Source organism: Strigops habroptila, chromosome 2 (assembly GCF_004027225.2).
Source record: "Strigops habroptila isolate Jane chromosome 2, bStrHab1.2.pri, whole genome shotgun sequence".
Taxonomy (NCBI): Eukaryota; Metazoa; Chordata; class Aves; order Psittaciformes; family Psittacidae; genus Strigops; species Strigops habroptila.
In genome coordinates, this window is record NC_044278.2 from 4,891,229 (window position 1) to 4,914,175 (window position 22,947).

The window sequence follows — 22,947 nt, forward strand, 5'->3', positions numbered from 1 at the left end:
GCTTTTTTCCTTCTCAGACTCCATGATGGAAATTCACATCTGTATTTTTCTTTCAAAAAAAGGTTCTTTTAGAGTCTCTACACTTACACATTGGTTTGATTTTATATTTCAGAAGCTTTATTTTCTTCCCAGTCTTGTAATTATTTTATATTCTTTAAGCAGCATTCTGGAAACTTATTAATATTTGACAAATAATATATAGATAATTATTATCAGTCAGTTACTGTAGATCAGCTGTTACAGGCACGTTTTTTTAATTATTTTTTAACATCTATTAGCATGCCTTGAACTCTGTGTGGTACTAGTTTGTTGGGGTTTTTTCTCCTCTATTTACAGAATTGCCTTTTCGTTTTCGTGTTTCCTCAAGCTCCTTTTACCCAGAGTCCACACCTCCGAAAATAATCTCATTCAGGTTGATTCAGTTCTTGTTTCTGTTCAATTTAAAGTTATTTTCTTTGGCTCACAGCAGAACATCACATAGTCTCTCACTGAGTTATTGAGGATTTTCAACCCATATCAGCAGCTCATCAGCAATTACTTTTCTGCGCACAGATCCTTAAAGATCCAGGACATGATGATTTGTTACACTTTATGTGCTGAAACAATCATAGAGGGAAGTTCCTTAAACAAGTTTCTACCAGAAAGCGAGTGCAGAGATGAGCACTTCTAATAATGGTAGATCCTTCACTTCCACCTCAAAAATTGAAAATGGTAATATTTTTGGGACCAGGCACTATGAAACTGTACATTTACTGCCCTGATTTAAATCTTTGGATATATTAAAAACCTCAGCTTGCCTGACCTTGATACTGTGATCCTCCTGTAAATTAACCATCTGGCTTTTAGATTGGCTTCATAACATTTGATGGTAAAATTTGTCTTTAATTTGTTTCCCACTACCAATGGAAATTTAAATAAGGTATTCTAGTTTTGGTGATATAATGGGATTTATATTCACATGGTAAGGTGTGACTGTAATATACAGGAGGTATTAAAAATTTCAGTTAGATTTAGTATACATCTTTTATGAATTTGTTTCAGTAGATACATTATACATCTTTTTAATAATTTGTTTGTTTTGCTTTTTGGGCTTTTTAACAGCAGCTTTTGATCCCAAACAAAATTAGGATTTCTCATTCCTTTATACCACATGGTGCCAGCCAACAAGGGCTAATTTTTTCAGGGTAACTATTTAAAAGAAAAGTATTATTCTGCTTTACTATAGTTTTTAAACATTAAGAAGCCCCGTCTTTTACCATTAAGTCTTCCTGTGTTACACAGAGTGGCTAAAAGTGAACCTTTATGTAGTACCTTCTCCATTTTAGGTTAAAGCGAATCCATGCTATCAGTGAAAAAAGACCCAAGCTGTCTTCACCCTTGCTAAGCGTGAAAATAGAAGTGAAGGAAAGTATGCTGCAGAGACATTCACACTCGCTGTATGCCAGTTAGCTCTAACTCAGAGGGAATTTATCTCCTAGTCGATAAACTCTTAAGCCCTGCTAATACAACATTGTGGGGACTTGCCATCTGGGATCACAGGTAGCTCTGATACTTCTCTACCATGTTTGACTGAGCAATGTTAGAAATATGCAGTCTGGCAAGCCTCCATCTTCTCAGAGAAGCTGTAATTTCAAAAGGCAGATGGCTGAAGTCCACAGGTACAACTGTGTTATCAAACCAGCTTCTGGGGTGGGTCTGGAATCCAGTTGTCTCAGGTCTAGTTAATCCAGACTGGGAATTCTGTATCATGCTGATAGAAGAGGCTTCCTTTACTATTTTCCTACATAGTAGTCACTGTCCTTCAGTCATATCCTTTGGAGTTGTTTTCCATCCAGTTGGGTAATTCCCTAAAAATATGTTGTTGAATCATTTCTCCTTGACCTGCTGTGTTTTCACTGACTGATAGTTAATCTCCATGTTAACACTTCCAAAAGCAGCTGGAATGACAGTGACTATACCCCCTGCTGTTAGGGATAGGGCTGCTGTGATTATATTTCATTCAATTTTAGTTTCTGTTTCAAAGTCAGTTTTTGATTCACTGTTTCCAGTATCACTAGCCAGTGTGGAGAAACCTTGTGGAATCTGGACAGACCTGCCAGAAACATCTTAGCTAGCTTAAGCACTAGCTCAGGTGTCTCTTCGTGGCACTGTGCCATGCAGATATTGTCATGTTTTCAAGGGTTTCTGGTTTGCCCTTGTTAGAGTTTTGTCATCCAGATGCAAAGTCATAACTGTACTTATGGTGTGGATTTTTTTTTTTCCTATATGCAATATATCACATCTTTCTGACCTGGGAATATCTGAATGTTCTGTGCTTGTCTTTCACTTTTAATTACAAATATTTTTTTGCTTTTATCCTAAAAAGCATTGTCACTAATTTGCCATTTCTAAATATTTGCACTTCAACTTCTTCCACTGCTGCTGTTTTCTTTTTAGAAGCATAATTTTCACCAGGCTTGCAAATAACAGCTGTTCTTTGCAAAGTCAGTCCTTTCTATTCTCCAAAGTTAAGTTTTCCTGGATCTAACATCCCTTATACAACAAAACATTCAAGTTCTGGTCTGTCTGGTAATTCTCTTATCCCTGTGACTCTACTGTACTAAGTTGCGATAATAACAATCAGCACTCTTGCCTGTCACCTACTTTCTTCAAAAATGTAACTTTTACTTTCCCGAAGGAACACTGTTCACTGTGCTCCCGATTAAAAACAAAATGTCTTTTTCTGCCTACCTTCATGTTCCTTATGATGTACAATGTTGAGCTCTACTGATCCTGGATCTACCGCTTATCATTGTGAGCGTATTCTCGCACTTGCCCTTCTCTGCACTCAAATTGTTCCTAGCTATCATTTGCTCTAAGAGTTGTCTGAAAGAAAACAACAGGTTCAGAATTTAATGTAATAGGTCCATTTTCTTCAGAAACCCAGGAAGTTTTGCTCATCCACACAAACAACCAGTTCAGAGAGGACACGTATATGAAATTTCTCTTTCCATCCTTTTTTTGAACCCTGCCTCCCTCCTCCCCTCCCAATTTCTCACTCCTTAGAAGACTCTTTGCCATTTGAAACAAAAATAGCCATCAGTCTGAGTACCATGAAACTTCATAACAGAGAATCTTAGCAGTGTCATCATAAGTACTGCTTCACTTCATCATATTACAATGTATCAGCTTCATTCTCCATTTAGCTTGAGCGCTGGCAAACTTAATTTCTGCACGTACCCACACTTCAGCACAATATAATGCAAACTCCTACACTTTCCAGCCATCTCTACAATGTGCTCATTTGCTCACTTAATACTGCTAAGAAATGAAAAAATAAATGCTGTAAGTGGGAGTAGTTCTACTAATTTATTGCAATGAAATAATATTCTAATGCATTGTAATACATTTTTAAAATGTAATTTTCATAGTAATACAGACAATAACTGTCAAGATACTTTAACAGACTCCTGTTCCCTTTTATCACATTATCTTTTTTAAGATGCATGAACACAAGAATTCTGGCTTTCAAAAGTGGCAATCTGTTTTTAAATCCTGGTTTTTAAGGATCAGGTGAGACACTTGATCTCAGAAGCTCTAAGACCACTAAGGAACTACTATCTAAAATCATTTAAGCTCATTTGCTACCCATTGCTCAGGGGCAAGGTGTACTGGTCTGGTTAGGATGGAATTAATTTTCTTCATAGCAGTCTGTATGGTGCTGTGTTTTGGATTTATGACCAAAACAGTGCATAAGATAACAGTGCATTGGCTATGGCTGAGCACTGCTTGCACAGTGTCAGGGCCTCCTGTGTCTCTCACTCTGCATCCCCATTAAGTAGACTGGGAGTGGCCAAGAACTTCAGAGGGGACATATTGGGGACAGCTGACCCTAACTGACCAAAGGGATATTCCATACCATAAGATGCTGTGCTCAGCAATAAAACTTGGGAGTTTTTTTCCCCAAGTAGGGGTTGCTCAGAGACTAGCTGGGCATCAGTTTGCTCGTGGGAGGGGTGAGTGATTGCCTTTCCATCACTTCCTTTTTTGTCTGTTTCTTTGACATATTAAACTCGCCCTATGAGTTTTTCTTGAGTTTGCCCCTCCAATTCTCTCCCCCACCCCACTGTGGAGGAGTGGATGAGCATAAGGACCCATTAGTAAGAAACAAAATTGCAGCTGAAAGACTTAACCTGGGTTATCTATTCCTGTATGTCATACCATAGGCCTCGAGGAAAGATAAAAATCTGGCCAGCCAGCTACTGATAGTTGTGTAGCATAATTGTGAAATCAACAGATCTGACGAACATAAACCCATCACATTTAAATACAGATCTTGAAAGAACTATTCTAAAAGATCTGCATGGAAAGGTCTCTGTGAAAACCAGATTTCTATCTCTGACAATTTTTTTATTTAAATGCTAGAAACCTCTGAAATGTTACAAGGCATTAACAAGCTATTGCTACTCAGCTCAGGCGTAAAAAAACCAACAATCCCATTCCTCTGTATACCTTTCCCCCAACTTTTCCAAATCATACTTCAGTATTTGCCTGTGTAGTTTTCTTTCATTTTTCCCATTGCTTTTTATGCTATGTCATAGGCTTACTACAGTGTATTATCTCATTGAAAGTGTCCATTAAACTCTAAGCAACAGTGAATCTCTAAGTTATATGCATACCCTAGGACAGAGTTAAACTTGGTCATCATGTACTGTCTGATATCATCTCCACTCAATTATGTAATAGGAAACAGAGCATGTGAAGGTGGAGACACAAGCCCATTCATCATTGCTACTCAATTTCACATTACTTACATACTAATGCTCTCAGTCCTCCCAACAACACAGGTTGTCTGCCTCCCTGTCTTCATAGCTAATCTAAAGAATGTATTTCCTACTTCCCTTTCCATTGCAAACAGGACCACATTTTCTTTGCTTCTCTGACTTTCATTTTGTAGAAGCCTCCTTCTTCTGCCTGAGGATTGTTCGTCTACATGTTCACCTACATCTTAAATTCAACTGCTTACTAGAATCATTAAATAGTCCTTCAGGAAGGAAGTTCAGTGTTTCCCACCAGTCAGAAATACTCTCAAATTATTTTTGTAGCTTGCACTTGTAAGTACCTCTGCTTGTTTATTCAGCTTAAATCTGTGGCTGAAACACCACAGAATAGGTAAACTGGATTTATACTTAAATTCAATATCCAGAGTCCGGCTTCCACAAAACAAGTCAAAGGGTAAATACAGCTAACTAACTGATGTCTATAACATCAGAAAGACATGATTTTTATGCCTGAAAGTGCCAGCCTTTTGTATGGTGATTCAATCACCATTTAATTTTGGCAGGGTTGCAGTAAGAATTAAAAGTTCTCTGCAATAATGAATCCTCCCAAACTGACATATGTGACACTAATTAAAATCCCATACCTTGTGCACCGTGAATTTCAGAGTCTCCCTCTTAATATCTTTATATTGAGAAAGAAAAAGGTTCGGAGTTGTTTTCATGGAGCTGATAGTACAGCCAGGTATGCCAAAAGGCACTATGTTTTGATTAGAGACATGTCCTGTCTCCAAACTTACCTTCAAGTTCTAACATGATAGCGCTACCCCCAAGGGGGAGCAAATGCAGAATGTTATGGGCAGCTGCTATACCCAAACATGTTTCCACAAGCTCACCTGAGGCATCGTGCCTATCAGAGAAGCTCTCAGGAGCTTTGCAAGTACAGTGCCCTCTCATAACCCTTGCCTAGTGTACCAGTATCTCTGAAAGCTTTCAAGATGATAGGGAGTTACATAAACGCCAAGTACTCTTACATGTAAAAAACAAAAAAAAAAAATCAAAGGTCATCTAACGAAACATATTCTGCTGCTGAGGGATGAATAATCCTGAGCTTGGAATATGCTTGGAATACGCTTTCTCATTTTTCAGTAAGACATGAAAGTGCTACTACTTGATGAAAACACAAGGGACGTAGCCATCTATGATTAGCATCAGGCATATGTCTTGTCAAAATCTGACATGTCAGTTTGTGGCAAACTTGTCACGATCAATGTCAACACATGACTTCTTTTACTATCAACAGACCTGCAAACTTCACTGTTAAGGTGAAGAGTGGGTATTTTACACTTGCACTTGCCTGACCGAGAAAAAATGTTAGGTATGTATACACCAGGTACTGTTTCTCTTCATTTTTATAGTCTGATTGCACATTTTTATATTGATGAGATAACACCTTTGATCGATATAACAGCTTTGACATCAACAACCCAACCATTGTTCAGTTGTACATGTCTCCTTTATAACTCCATATCCTGCTCTACATGTATCTATATTCCCTACTGGAAGGGAGTATGAGAAGACAGCTGCTATAGCAAGCTAAATGAAGGGTCTTTTCAGTCTTCTCTTTATCAACCATCTCTGTGTTTCCATGCTACACACTTTTTGTTATACATCTGCATTCATATTTACATCATTCTGTTCATTGCCCACTCAAAACCCTTAAGCAGCGCCACCAGTGAAGATAAAATAACCTATATTAATTTAAAATCATATCTGCCAGTCCTACATTGCTGCACACTGTGCTTCTTCCAAAGGCAGCTACACAATTAGAGGTACTTGGGTGCATAAAGGGACACGGAGGTTTCTATGGCAATTATTCATTTTAATTGAAAATTGTGTAAGGAAAAACTCATTCCATGTGCAGCATGCAATTTGCATTTGTTTCCAAAGAATCTGAACTTGCCCAGGGTGAGCTGTGAATTCATATTTTCCAGGAAGACATTATCTTTAAATTTCTGTCTGGGTGGGGGAAACCAATGGATGTTAAGCCTATTAAACTTTAATACCATTTCTCCATTTATCAAACTACACTATTCTTTACTGTTAGATGAAGATTTTATGCTTCAAATGAAAGAGGAAGAGTTAAAAATCAAATTGATAAGCAATGTCCTTGAAGCTACAAGGTAGAGGAACCAGAAAAAAAAAAAGAAGTACCAGAAAGGACAACAGAGAGACAGCACACTGAAGGAGACAGGTCATCAATGAGACCAATGCACAAGATCAAACATTTGTATTGTCACATATTTTAACTACTGTGTGTTAAAATAATAATGAAGACAAAGTAAGTTCCAGCTTTATTTTAGAGTGTCAAAATAAGAGTTGGAGGGAAGCATTATTTAGCCTTAACTAATAAAATAATGCTATAAAATAAAGCTATAACTCATTGTCCTATAGGAAAATGGGATTTTTTTTCCTTCCCCCAGTTCCCATTACCACAATAAGTCAAACACATTTTAGGCCTAAATTTACAACAAAACCCAAATCAACTACTTCAAGTGATGAGGACCTGGAAACAACCTTTGAAATGTGGCTTCATATTCAACTAAATTTATAGCATTGCCTTTTCTGAAACAAAACTCTGTGCATTTTTTATCTGTATCGTTGCAAGACTGTATAGGCCAGGTGCCAAAAATGTTTCAAGTTAAAAATAGTCTTTGCCCCCTTCATAAATATTAAATTGCTAGGAGGGTGGTAGTGGAGATGCTCTTTATCAGCCACAAAATCCTCCTAACTGAGCAAAATCTGTACTTAAAAACATGTGGCCGTGGCATGTTTCTGGTTCTCCACGTGTGGAGAACCAGAAGAATAACTTTAACAGCATAGCTTTGGTATTAGTGTATTTGGCTCATTGCGTTTCCATGCTTCCTTAGAATATCTAGAACAGAAAAACTATGACTCCTAACTTCAATGTCAATGACTGCATCACAGTTCAGTAAAAAGCAAATGGCATGAGCATGCTTTTCATAATATGTCATCCATTTTGAATGAAATGGAGACTAGTAATTAACCCCTTGTTGAAAGGCATGGGACTGGGAAGCAGACATTCCCTCCCTGTGAACAAGCGACTCTTTTCCTGGCCTGCAGCAAGTTCTATTTTGGTCAGAAAATGTTTTTTCAAGACAGAGGAATCAAATGGCTTCAGAAAGAAGTGTGAACATGAGAGGGGTCCCACCAAGTATAATCTAGAAGCTGAGGGCTTTTCAATGCATGGACAATTTGCTGTATTTTTGTCACCCGTTCTGCCATATGTTGACAGCTGTCATCTCCCTTATCTCCTGCTGCAGTTTGGACCCTCTTTCGATACTTAACTGCCTGCCTTCATTTTACTACCTGACTCTCTCATATTTACTAAAATACAGAGCAATCAATAGAAAGGTTTCCTGAATTTTTTGTTACACTTCCAGACACAAAAGACATATACTGTCATGCCTGCGTCTCTCATTCTTATGAGTACATAGCTGGAAAATTATTTACAGAAGGGAAGTAAAGTTAAAGGCACACAAATTTTATTTAGTTCTGACCATGGTTACATCAGCTTCAACAGATATAAAGGCTACTGGTGGTGCTCCTCTTCTAAGGGTCTGTTTCCTACACAGAACTTAACCCTACACCATTGTATACTCTACACCTACTCAACGGTGTTCATGGATTTTCAGGGTTTGAGAAACACAGCTATTAAACAGCAATTTTCATGGTGTTGAAAGGAAAAGTAAGATCTGAAGGTTGGTTTTGGCTAGCATTAAAAGACAGGTTTGAAAAGACCTTGGCTGAGGCATTGCTCTCAATAAATTAAATGTAATGACTGGATCTAGTAGAAAGCTGCTTTTTATAGCCAAATTATATGGCTGGCTGGGAGAGGTGGGGAAAAGAAAAAAAAAAGCCTTTACAGTTACACTTGCCATCATTTACTGAGAAAAACAGCAAGATATCACAGCCATGAATATCTCTCTCCCTTTTGACTCAGTCATGCAAGCATCAAAGCCTCTAAAGGAAATCTCTTTCTTACTTATGAAAACACATACATACACACACAGAAAAATTGCCAATGAAAGCTGTAACTTTATTTTCAGAAGTGGCATGTTTTCCATGTAGGACTCAGATGCACTGCTTACTCCCCTTAGTATATTCAAGTCTGGACACATCGCATAGAACACAAAGCTCTGCCAGCGTAACAAAGACTAAATATTTCTGTCTGAAGGACCTAATTTTTTCTTGACCACATCAAGACATTTTTCTGTCTACCAGATGTACAGTAATCCCTAGATAAAATGAGTCAAGTATTGCTCAAAGTCTCAGGACAAGCTAACAGTTCAATAAAGAGTGTGGTCCTTTAAATTTACGCACTTCAGCTCCTCACATTTCCTGTGGGGAATATAAATTGCTTCTAAGTACTTACTATGCTGCATGCCATTCAAGTTCTGTTGCTTCAATTCATTATATTAAAAAGTAATACAAACTTCAATTATTCTTTGTAAAAGTACAGACTTAGCTAAAGTACACAGAAAATTCAATTCACACCAAAATGGCCACAAAGCTCAAATTAATCTATTCGCAGTCTTCCCAGGTCCTTCTCAGCATCCTTTAAAATATCACTTATTTTATAAAAAGATACAGATTTGCTGAGTGTTGATATGCTCTAACAGACAAGTTCTCTCTGCTTTGAGTTTTGCAGACATTATTTACCCATCCAAAACTACTAATAATTACAGGTAAATTAATATAGGGGTCCATATGAGTAAAGGTTACAGGACTAAAAGCTCAAAAGTTTGCTCCTTATAAACCTCTCATCTTCAATCCTGTGTTCAAAAGGTACTTATGATTTCAAAGAAATTGCAAATCAAATGATTACACGCTACAGGAAATTAGATAAAAGAGAAAGGAACCACTTCAACACCATCAAGAGATTCAGTTCAGCTATTATATTAATAGCAAAAAACCCCATATTTTGAGTGCAGCTTCGGCAGGTATAAAATGACAGGTTTTAGACTCTACTTTTATTGAAGTGCATAGACCCACAAAGCATTTTCAGTCCTACAAGGTGTTTTAAAGTCTTGTCACTATTCAGCAAAGCATTTGGACAGCAGTTCTTTAATTTCAAGTAGAGGGATAACTGCACTTGTTAAAATATGTTCTAGAGTATGTAGTACCTTTCAGTATAAATTTGAGCACTAGAATTACATATAAAATAGTTAAACTTCTGTACTACTGAAATCAACACCCAAGCTTTTGCATTTTGAAGCCAAGCGACAAATTTATTTCTCATAACTTTAGTTTTAATTTCTTTATGGAATATAATGTAATCTTTATCTTAACATTCTATTATATAAAATGTAATGCTTTTTCATTTCAGATTAGGATAAAGATCTTAGAAATATACCCTACTGCAGTGATAATGCTGTTCTTTTCGTAGGGAATGCCTTTTTTCCCCCCTCTAATTTAACTAAAATTAAAAAATCTGTTCATGTTATAACTGGAAAAACCAGGGCGCTAAAACCGAGCATTTTTATTAGCTGTTAAGAACACCTACCACAGCAATACCACTCCGTATTGCACTAACAACAAAACTGCAGTACACCTGAAGTAACTAGTGGGATTACACACATACAAACGTAACATATATATGTACACACACAAACACACACTAATAAAAGCAAGTCACAAGGTTTATGGACTACTTCCCTTGCCAGCCTCTCACCAACCATATATGCTCATCCAAGATATTTTGCAACAATATTTTCCAAATTAGCTTGCAATAAGAATTTCAAATATAATTCTTTTCCTTTAATAATAAAATACAGTTTTGTATGGAAGAGTGTACTTCAGTGAACCACCTCAAAAAAAAAAAATTATTATATCATAATTACAGCTGAAAACATCTATTCCTAGCAAACGTTTTCACATTAAAATATTAAAGAGAAATGGCTTTAAACATTTCTTTCTTAGAACAAATGATGCAGAACCATGAGCTCAGGAAATGATTTACCTTTCTTGTCATCGAAGTACAGTGTCTGTTGAGCTGGATTTGACCACTGGAGGGAGGTGTTATCATTTTGATCGACCCTGCAGGTCAAATTTGCTGTTCCCCCTTCAACAACCGTGACGTTCTGTGTAAGCGGAAACTGCCCTTGGCTGCCTGAGGAGGGAGGGAAGGGATGGAGAAGGGAAGAGGGTGAGAGAAAAAAAGAAAGGATTTAAGCTGTAAAACTGGATTTATTGCTGCAACTTCCCACAGGTGACAGAGCCTGAATTCAGTGTGATCTGACCAATAAAAGGTAGAACACTAAATTGAAAAAAAAGTCATATTTGCAATATATTCTCTGTATCCAAGAAACAGATTAATGAAGAAATCGGGATTTCCGCCCCCCCCCCCCGCGCCTTCTTCCCCTCTCTCCCGCTTCCTCCCCCCACACCCCCGTAAGTCATACTAATTAGATCCAAAGAAATACATTGCAATTTTATCTCCTTAGACATACCAACACATCCAGGCTATGCCTCTGCATAGGGCTCACGTGCCACATCCCTATATAGATATGTTAGTACAGGTAACACACTTAAATGGCTGTTGAAAACATCTCTGAAAGCGTAACATAAAAATCTGCATAGGCTTTAGTCTTGACTCCCTGTTTCTCACGCTTTTTAAGGAACTCTCAGGACAATGCTTTTCCTGCCAGGTTTGGTAAGTTGTTGGAGAGCGAATGTATTGTGAACCTATGCGTCCTCTGTTTCACAAATGTATGTGAAAGTCAATGCATCCTCTGTTGAGGGAATATAACCTGATCTCATATGAAAATGGAAGTGATGATGTAGTAGGTCTCTTTCACATCTGTGATTTTATCCTAGAGCATTATGAATCACATTGAGTGCTTGCTGAAAAGTTACTGGGAAGTTTTCCAAATACCTCTATGCAATAACGGAGCAGTATCACCCACTTTCTTGAATCACAAGCATTTTCAATGCCGTAGTTAGACTGAAGTGTTTATGCATTGTGAGAATAGCCTTTGACAAATAGCACAACACATTCTGACAAACAGTATTATAACAAGGGAGCACAGTAAAAAAAGGGAAGTCATTTTTAACATGGATGGAGAAAGAAAAGTTCTTCAGTAATAAGAAAGACACATCATTACCTGGGAGATATATTAATTTATTCAAGGATACAATGCAAAAGAAAGACGATCCAATAGCCTAAATCAAATATATGCTTCTTTCTTCCCCTCCTTTTATACAGGTTCTATTAATATGAGAAGCACTCAAGGGTAGGTAGAGCTGATAGCATAATAAGTATAATGCCTAGATTGACTAGCAGAATAAGTATAATGCCTAGACTGACACTCAAGCGGGATGTGCCTGAAGTGAAAAATCTCTCTACAGTCCTACAGGTGTGAACAAGCTCATAGACATAAGTACATCAAGGAAATTATATATACAATATCCACTAATTATACCAATACGGAATCACAAACCTGGCATAAAACCTTCACACAAACATCCTATTTTAGTGGCTCTCATCAGAGTTGTTCCCCAAGCTAAGTTAAACTGAGGCATGCCTTTTATATAGAAGTCTATTATCTAGTATACAGGTTTTCAGATGAGCAGAATAAAAATTTGCTAAATAAAAGATTAACAACTGAACTTCTATTTGATCTGCTGATATTGACAAAAATAGAATTCTAGCCAGGTTTTGATAGCTGCCCATTTCCCTATGTAACATATTTTTGATGTCTTTAGGCCTGGTACATAAGCTTCTACATCACTGAAAGCATTAGCGGCTAGATAGTCTAACACTCTCCGCTCTCTTGGTTTAAAATAAATAAATAAATAAAGGATTTCCATCAAAATGTAAAACTGGCATGATTTTTTGTATAAATATCAACTTCCTGCAGATGTCTAAATGTCAAAATTTACTATGTACTGAGATTTACTATAAAAGGGTATTTACTATCAACAGATCTAGTAAATAAAAAATAAAGGAATACCGAAAACACCATGGCTAATTCCAATGCTGCAAACAATAAACACCAACATTCTCATGACATCCTCTATATCTGACACTTCATTAATCAAACCCTGCGTCTTGAAAACCACATGTTTAGAAATACTTGATGAGTGAAAAAATCATAAACAAGGATGGAAAAAAAACCAAACAGAAAACAGAAGAGATTTGTCATTTCCTTCCATTTCTCCTCTTTCAATTCCAATGTGTCAAAGAACCTCCAGATACTGCAGAAATTGCTTCTCACTTAAATTAGAATTTTAAAAATCCAGAAAAATGCACACAGCCTGTTATTACTTCCACTAAATTACAGGCATCTTACCAAAGAAATGACCTTCTAAAGAATGAGTTGTGGATACGAGGCTATGTGGGCTAAAACACTTTTTGCATACAAGAAGCATTTAAACAGAGCCTAATGCCAGAGATTAGCACAGTGAAATCTGTCATTTACATTACAGACTAGGAATGGAAGATAGTTTAATAAAGAACTGCTGTAATGATTTAGGACCCTATTAACATGATTTGGAAGATCTCCCCAGAATCACCCTATATTCTCTTTCTGATATTGTAGTTCTTATCATGTAGGTGTCAGTGTATATATAGCCTATCATTTGCTGATTGTGAAGTCACAGACTTATTTGACTAGAAGAGTGGTTAATAGGTGAACTTTTCTGATGAACCATTTAAATGGAAACTGTAGATGACATGATCTGAAAGAGGTCCAAAGAACCTTATTTTCTCTGGCCACTTTACTGCATGCTGATGTTTTGGAAGCAAGAATTGATCTAGCATATAAAAGGGAAACCAAAGCATTCATCCTATCCCTTACCCATACAGAAGCTGTGTGGATCTGGAGAAGATGCACACAGCTTCATAGAAAACTTGGAATGGAGAAAGAGGTAGAGAAAAAATGAGCCATTTTATCTGGAAATTAGCCCAATTGCAAAGAAGAGAGCCTGTGCATAACAGAGAAAATAGGCAAAGCAAGATCAGATACTGCACACCTCTTAATGAGGACCAAAATTATTCACAAATGATGGGATAGCTAAGACAAAGAAACATTTATGAGATTTACTTTACTGTTGGTATCAGTATCTAACTTGGTTTACTGAAGTAGGAACTTTGGGACTGGAAGGACTGGAAAAGGTTTTAAAAGCCTAGATGAGATAGATGAACACTATAGAAAGCACCAACATTGTGCCATTTAACACAGCATTACAAATATCGAAGCAGTTGTTTTATGTCACTAAAGATTAGATTTGGTTCCTAGGGGACTAACTATTTTCTGAGAGATGCTCATTCCTGTTAAATAGGTAGGTAGCATGTGCCCAGGAAGCAGCCCAGCAAAGCTGCCAGGCCATGCACACACTGGGATGAAGAGCTCAAGCCAGTGGTGATGCAGACAAGGTGTTCTCAGCCACTTCTAGGTACCACCATTGAGCTGCAGGGGCAGCAGGCCCCCACTGCAGAACAGCGACCCGTGGCTGGAATCACATCATGCCCCAAGGGATGTGCTTCGGATAAACCCCTTATGCCTGGGATAACTTATAACCATTCATACTCCCAACACTGAGTACACTGGTTCTAATCCATTTGAATAGTCCCATTAAATCAAGAATGCTTTTTGACAAGCCTTTGATAAGAAGGCAAGCCTAAAGGCCATGCCAGATAGAGGTATGTTAAAAGAAATCAGTTTTCATCATCATTTCAACAACTAGGTGTTACCACGGTGCTTCTCTAGCATGAACTGTTCTTAATATAGTTATAAAACTCCCATTTCTTAATTTCTTCCTTAACTCTGCAAGCAGAGATTGAACAAGGCAACATCCTCTAACGGAAGCATTCAGCCTTAAGAAGTCTAGTAATGGAAAACTTAGCGGCACCTTCAGCAACTTATTTGAGAGAGCAACAGTTATCACTGTTTAAACAAGAAAACAGGATTTTACACCTAGTCTGAATGTGTCTCACTGTAGCACCTAGCACCAAGTGGCTAATGTTGTACCTTTTCACCTGTTCTGAAGAGCCCTCTGATCAAATTTCTCTTTCTTTTGTAGGCACTTAGAGACTGTGATCATATCACCCACTAACCTTCTCTTTGATAACCTAAATAAATCAAGCTCGTAAGTCTTCCTGTAGAAATCACATTTTTCTAATCCTTTAATTAGTCTGTGGCTCTTCTCTGTGCTCTCTTCAATTTGTCATCTTTTTGCTGAAGTGTGGAGCTCAGACCTGGAAACCCCACTGCAGCAGTCACAGAAGGAGAACATACAAAGCTGATACCGCTTCTCCATCAGCACTTCATGTTCTTGTTTGCACACCTAAATGAGTATCCTTGGCCACAGGGTCAGATGGGGACCCACGTCTACCATGATGCCTGTGTTTTTTCTCTGACACCACTCCAAAAACAACCCCCCATTTATTTCTTGTCCTGTAGCTTAGATGTACGTCCCTACATTTCACTGCACTGTAACATATCTTGCTTTAAGCCCAGTGACCTGTGCTCTTCATTATTCCATATATCCACAGTCTTCATGGCATCCACAAACACTGCTGGCAACAGTTGTGTTTCCCAGGCTGTTTCTAATAATCAACTCTGAAAGCCATCTAAATAGTACAGTACTAACCACTTTTCCATATGCAGACAAATGCACAGAAACACAATTGTTCAATCGTGAGTTGTTCTTTGCCATTACACTTTCACCCTAATTTTTCAAACAGCTCTAAATTGCTTGATACTTGTAAGGTTGGTTTTGGATAAGTTTTGGTTATTACTCAAGATGCCATGCTATTTCAAATCAAAGGCCTTACAGAAGTCAAAAAGATTTTAAAGATTATGGCTACCTTTTTCCAGATATAAGTGTAATTCAAGGAGTTATGAAAACATTAAATACATCACGTTTTTATATATATATAAACATGTTGAAAATAAATTAATTCCTAATGAAGCTTTGTTTTAAAACAATAACAAAAAAATTGGTGTTTACTCCAATAAAATTCCTACATGGTCAATATGCATGAGCAGAAACGACTAAAGAACATAGCATATGACTTAATTAATTATACATTAAATTTCAACATGCAGTGGAAAACCCCTAAGCACTTCCTGCATTGCTTGGTCCGTGCATTAAGCACTTCCCAGACACATCGCTTTTTAGTGTGCACTGTGCTAGCTGAACAAACCAAGATGTTTTATTTGCCTCTCACAGGATGGCCCCTCCATCCCTGTAAACTTGGCAGCCCATCTCTTCCTTGAACATGAGCAGCCAGGACACTAACACACCACTCCAGAAACCTTAGTAGTGCTTTACAGAACAGGACTAGTAATTCCTTGTTTCAGGTTGCAGGTATGGAAAAAGACACCCAAATTTGGTATTGGTACTAAGGGCAGACACTGATACTTACTTTAGGAGATACACTAGGAGAAAAACTATCCTGTAAGATTTCATGATGACGATGGGACACAGGGCTTGCAAAGGCCAGGGCTCTCTCAAAAGTACACACCCATACGCACTGCAAAAAAGGCTTTTGCTGCCTGTCAGCTTTTAGAGAATACAGGAAAAAGCATTTGAGGCCGATCAGTGCAAGGAAGATGAGAACTATCCCTGTTTAGCTGAAGAAACAGAAGGTGGGAATGTGAGCTGGGGGATGGTGGCAGCAAGTGGATAAGAAGGTAAGATGGGGCAGGGAAGGGAGGTGAAAGTTGTATCTTTCACATAAGTTTTAATTTGGATCAAAGAGAAATCCCTCCATCAACTACTGCTTAGCAAATAGTAAAGGGACATTTTAGTTTTATAAACATCTAGAAAATGCAGAAATAAAAATACATACTCTTCTGAACACACATTTTTAGGTTAGTTCGGTGCAATTTACTTCCTACTTTACTATTAACTGAGTTGATTGACAGGTACGATTGGATAATGACCGTCACTCAGATGATCACTGTTCTACAGACAGGACTACCCATCCAGCTTGCTTGTTTTCTTCACAACAAATGGCTGCAACACTTGACACAGCAGGTCAGGCCAGTCAGACATGCATATATCCACTACAGTATGTATGATTACGTTCTGTTCCCTGATCGAACCTTGAGGCAAGTCAAACAATTGTAGTGTCCATCTGGAATATACTAATAGAGAAAGAATGAAAAAAACCCAAACCCCAAAACCAATAAAACAGAAGTACTGATGGCCTGAATTACAATTCCCTTGTATACAGAGAAGAAGCAGGAAGCTTCACTGGAAAACACTAGAAAGTTATACAAAGAAAAATAACAATAAGCAATGAAGCTATTGCAAAAAGAAGGTGGCATCTTGATATCTCGCTATCACTGTCACCATGCGGTATCACAGTCCCCCTGCTCATTTCAGGAAGCTTTGTTATCAAAATTATTTCAACTATTTTGACTAGATGGAGCTATAGTTAAGTATATTCTAATGCAGGTTGTTTTCACAATGCTTTGTGGAGGACCAATACTGCTTTCCAGTAGAATTGACAGGCTCATATCTCATTAGCCACAAGCTGTTTTCAGTCAAGAAAGGAGGGTTTTTTTCACCCAGAAATCATGGCTCAACTGCTTTTACAGATTTTAAAACTGATTTTTATCTCAGTGTGTGACAAGACTATGCATCGTAATTATCATTATTTGGTCCAGTTTGGAAACATTCATCTTGTGAGTTCATCTCATGTTTACTTGTTTATCTTTGTTTTCTTTTGGTTTTTTACTTTTTGCAATTAAAATGAAAGCTTTTTAATGAGTTCAACACTTTCATCTGATGCTTAGGTTATGTATTATAATCAATTTACCAGGCCAGTTATAAATGTGACTTGGTGGCTGTAAGCACCAAGAAAACACAATCCTCTCTTTGCTTTTGTTTCTGCAGAGATCTGTTTTTGTAGGAAACAGTTATGTTATAAATTAAGAGAGTTTCACCATATCAGTACAGCAAGCTTTGCCTACTCGTATCGCTGTATATCAGAGAACCATAAAAAGAAACGGGTGTGGAAAGAGAGGAGGGACTGAACAAGAGGTGACAGCGACTTAGCAATCTTGACACATCAGCTCCAGTGAGCCTGGCGGCCCAGCATCGCTATGAGGTAAATTAACTTTACCAGCATATAAGCAAGGGAAATTGTAGAGCCTAAAGTCCTGTTCATTCTCAACCAGAATGCCTACAGCAGAGATTTATCCTTTCCAGTCCTGTGCAGAACCATGAAGCCACAGGCCTTTTGTTTCATACCTTTATAGCATGATGTCAGCCAAAACCAAAGCTGATAAAAAAAAAATGCAAAACTGTATGAAAGGAAATAAAGAAAATAAATCTTGAGCAAATTATTTTCCAAATCAGTCAGATTTTTTTAATATTCACTTCAATAGGCCCACGTCTTAAAGGAAAAAAACCCCTATAGAATACATATTTAGGTGAGGAGGCAAGCAACTTACTACTTCAAATACCAACTTGCATCTGTAGGAAGAATACATTAATTTTGGCCTGCTTGCTTAGCAAAAAGAGTGAAAACATTAGAAACAAAAGCCAGTATGATAAAACATCAAAATATATAGAATCAGTTTCCTGACTTTCACTCTTAATTTATATATGAAATACTGCCAACATCTCTCTGAAGAGATGCAGTGTTATTAGCTTGTCTTTATCTAATTTAAAGAAAAATGATACTATGAACTGCATTTCAGCATGCATAAACTGAGGTTTGCATTACTGTGCAACTAGTGTTTCTTCTAACTTTTCAACAGGAATGAATCTCATCTATTTTTTTTCAGCACAGATAGAAGGTTAGCATCCTGCAAATACTGCAGGACTAAACTACACAAGTTGCTGGCCCTAACATTTTATTTGATTTCTATGATTGGTCTTAAGAGTATGTTAAAATATTTGCTCCATGTTAAAGATAGACAGGCAACTACCTGCTTTGCTTTATTCTAAAAGACAAAATGACAATGTTGCCTACATGCTAAACTGTATTCATACAGCATTTTTAAAGAAAGAAAAATTTGCCTGAGCAGAACTAGATACACAATGAATCTTTGACTGGGTCAATTGCCCTTTCCTAACTTGCTGTCTTTAATGGCAACAATTTAGTCCCGTTATCTGGATAGCATATACTTTTTAGAGTTTATCTCCAGAGAAACTGTCCTTTCAGTTGTTTGCTCACTGAAGAAACATTGCTTAAAAAAAGAAATAAAACAAACAAAAAAATAAAATTGTGTGCTGTGATAACTATTACATGCTCCAGTAGCAAAATCACTTGCAGAGAAAATCTGAGTTAATGAGAACACTGCAGAAACTTACTACAGAATGACAGAGTTTTAGGTGAGAGACAAGAAATAACTCAGAAAAGAACTGTTACCCCCCAAACTGTACCTTTAAGGTCGCTGGGCTTTTTTAAATGTTTAAGCAATTACTCAAATAATGCAAAGGACAAGAGCATGCCGGTACAGCTGCTGATTTCGCACTACAGAATTTCTGTTAGACAGCAGTAATAGAGAAGGAGGAAGCCTTTGTACCTTCCTTCACTCCCTGAGTTTCAATTGTATGCTTCTACAACAGCAGCTAATGCAAGATATAATTGATTCGGGCTATATTTCAGTGAAAGAAATTGCAGATATAAATTTGAGAAAATTACATATTTAAGTACAATTACTCCATAAAGACAAACAGGAAGAAGTGTGAGAGACACAATGGAATAAAAAGTACACACAAACAGTATTATTTCCTAGGAACCTCGCATAAACGTCTTTGTTTTTTACTCTTTTCAGATTATCACCATGGCATTATTTGCTTGTGAATGGAGAAGCGTATCCAGTGATTTTATATTTGAATTTATTTTGGAAGGGGAAAAAGGCACTCCCCTCCCCAACTCTAAATTCATTCTGGAAGTTACAAACCCAGAAATAATTAAAGTGAACTTCATCTTCCCACAGCTGCGATAAGAGACTGCTGAATTTTCTGGTTCTCATAAGGCCAAATATGGTTTATAGACTTGTGTCACTTTTCGTTTTAAAGTGTTGTGCTCAATTCATTGTACCTCAACAAACTGCAAGGCCCATTTGTCTAAAAGCAGGAAGGGACTCAATTCTAACATGAAAAATAAGGAATTGAGCATTTTCATCTCTTTGAGGATCTGAGCCTCACTGTCACATTTCCAATACTAATCTGCATATAGACAATAATGACATTTTCTTACTTCACAACAGCGCTCCAAGGAGAAAATACAGGAAAAAAACTAAAAAATACATATAAGCCAGATCATAGGGTAATTGAAAAAATATATAAAGCTATGGTGGAGACAACTATACATACACACATACAATCCTATCATATCAACAGCTTGCTACAAAGTTAGAACATACATGTGCTTTCCTCTAAGCCAAAGCCAAACTTACTGGTACTTCTTGCAATCAACACAACCCCAAACAAGTAAGGCCTCTCATGAAAGTCAGTCTAGAATTTAGTTAGCTTAAGTCAGTATCAGGCACTATCAACTTCACATCAGTTATGTACTTGGCCATTTGTGCAACTGAGTGTACTTTCTGTTACAATTTATTCCCCTGTTCAATCTTCTCTTCTGAGCAACAAATGAAATGAAGTTCTGGAAATGTCATTTTGAAAGAAAATTAAGGAGCTGTAAAGACTAGTTAATACAATCAGTTCTCCAGACTGCTATCTTCATACTCGGATTTGGGGGCCTCGAAAATTGACCACCACACTGCAATATATACAATATGGAGACAGCACTCTGCCTGAACATTGCTTCCTGTCTTCTGATTAACTGCCTATCCACAATAAATAATCACTTAAAAAGTATAAAATACTCTGCTTTAGATACTCCTCTCTTTCACTGGGGAAGGTCTCCATAGAATAAGAGACAGGCAAAAAAGAATAACCAGGAATTTCAAGCAAAGATCAGACTCCAGTTATGTGACCACAAATGTGAGCAGTTTACCCAAATGGCTATAGAAGGATGAGAAGAACTTAACATTGATGATTTTTCTAAGATGACTGCAACAGAAGGAGGTTTGTCCAAACCCAGCATCTCACCAGTGAGCCAGCAATTCTGTAGTGTATGTGCCAAAGAAGTTTTAACACCAATATCATTCTGATGAGCAACAGAACAATACAAAAACTATCCAAGCCTAAACATCACAGGAAAACTTACACCCACGTTGTCAATTTAAAAGTAAAGCATGCAGCCAGACATGCTGATTTACGCTGCGAGTTCTTTATATATCCTATCAAAGAACTATCATGCAGATGTTTAGCTATGATTAAATAGAATTTAAAATATCCTGTCACTGTAATTTGAATACAATGTATTAATACAAATGATCTGTTAGAAAGTACTTACGATGGGTCTAAAACTGACTGCAGTGGAGTCAGTTTTAGAAACTGCAATGAAATGCAATCTAAAGCACACAATTTTCACACATTTTCTGTGCTGTCTCCATGTGATAACTCATTGCAAGCCACAGATGTTTGGCACTATGATGGCATGACTCAGCCGTTTACCCTCTTAAAAGTGCACTGCAGTTCAACAAGTGCAAAAAACCCTTACCAAATAACAGCAACAACAACAAAAGAAATCAAAAAATAACACAAGTGTTCTGGTGCACTCCGACCTGTCAGAGCATGGTTCCACTCTGGAGAAATGGTCACAAGGCCTAAATGAATATTTTGTGTAAGAGATTTTCCTTCTAGTTCTGCACACTCAAAATATCCAGAAAATGCTGATAAGCTTAGATGCTTCTCTTAAAATGCAAACTGTACCTACTCTTTAAAGTGTACATGATTAATACAAGTTCTTTTTACTTAAAAAACCATGAAACCAAGAATTACATTTATTGCAAAAACTTTTGTGAAGGAGTGTGTGTGTGTTTTAAAAGACAGTACTGTCTTACAGGTGGGAAACACCATGCCTGCAGATGTTTTTCTCTGAACAGGCACTCCCTTAATGACTTTGTGTGAATCAATACACAGATGCATCCCAGCCAACTGGGAACATGCCCTAAGGAAAATAGTTCTGATTCTGACAGAGCAAAAGCCTGAATGATTAGTAAAAGGCTTTCCACTTGTGATTATCTGTATATTCACAAAGTTTTTGTTAGCAGTGAGTTCACCTACCATGTCAATATTTACCTTATTTGATATTTGACTCTTTTTCTAGTACAGAGATCTCTGAAACACAGCTCTGTTTAAGCTAATGAAAGTTCCAATATGAAACAACAGTTTTAAAACTTAGTACTTTTGTCCTCCCTCCCCTTCCTCCCTGGTTTACACAGTAAAATAGCAGCAGGAATTCGGTCTGGAGAATGACTGCTGTATACAGTTCTAGCAGCCCCTTTGAGGCTAAGTTGCACCAAACTATAAACAACAAAATTACTTAGGCCAGACTATACTTTCAGGTGCCAGAACCCAGGCTTGAACCAAAGAGATGAAGGGCAGTTTACACTCAAAAAGGATGTATATTCTCCTCTGTCCTCTATCCTTGTTGCTTCAGCACTTGCTCTTTTTCTCTGTTGTGTGTCCTGACACAGAATGGCTGATTCAATTCCAACAACCATCCTCACACTATTTCCATTTCAGAAAGAGGAGGTTTCTGCTGATGCAAGCTTCTGAGTACAGGGAATATTTTCTCAGGTGACTGCTTTTTGTCAAATTTCATTTGGGAACCTATGTGACTTGCTCCTGCTAGCAGATACTAGGAGATCAGGATTGCATCCTGGTATGCTTTTATGTACCTGTTCTCTAATGAGCGTTGCACGCTCATCAGTTGTAGATGTGGCTCTAATTTTGTGCAATTTAGATATCACTTTATATAAAACTACACAAGACTTTAGTGTACTTTGAAATAAAATCACTTACTCTACTGAATTTCTTTTTTCCTCCCTACAGTCTACAAAATATCTATTGATATGGCAGTGCTGATCTGCAGCAGTTCTCCCTGCTGACTTAGGCCAGCAAGCTGCTTGTGAATCTAGCAGATGTTTCAGTTGTCTAGGCCAATGGAAACCTTATGGACCCTTTTTTCTTCGTCTCCTCCCAGGAGCAAATGTTAGTACAGCAGATATCTGGATGTGTGCCATGCAGCAATAAGAGACAGGAAAAAGCTGCTGTGGCTTCGTTA

General features: G+C 37.5%; 1 protein-coding gene across 8 annotated transcripts in view; it reads right to left on the minus strand.

The window, feature by feature from the left end:
- CADM2 (cell adhesion molecule 2) overlaps positions 1 to 22,947 on the minus strand; it is a 637,102-nt gene that overhangs the window by 169,774 nt on the left and 444,381 nt on the right. For all 8 annotated transcript variants that reach the window (XM_030471717.2, XM_030471720.2, XM_030471715.2 and 5 more), the window contains one exon: positions 10,801 to 10,950. In XM_030471717.2, the coding sequence (XP_030327577.1) occupies positions 10,801 to 10,950 (150 nt within the window). The remainder of the gene's footprint in view (positions 1 to 10,800; positions 10,951 to 22,947) is intronic.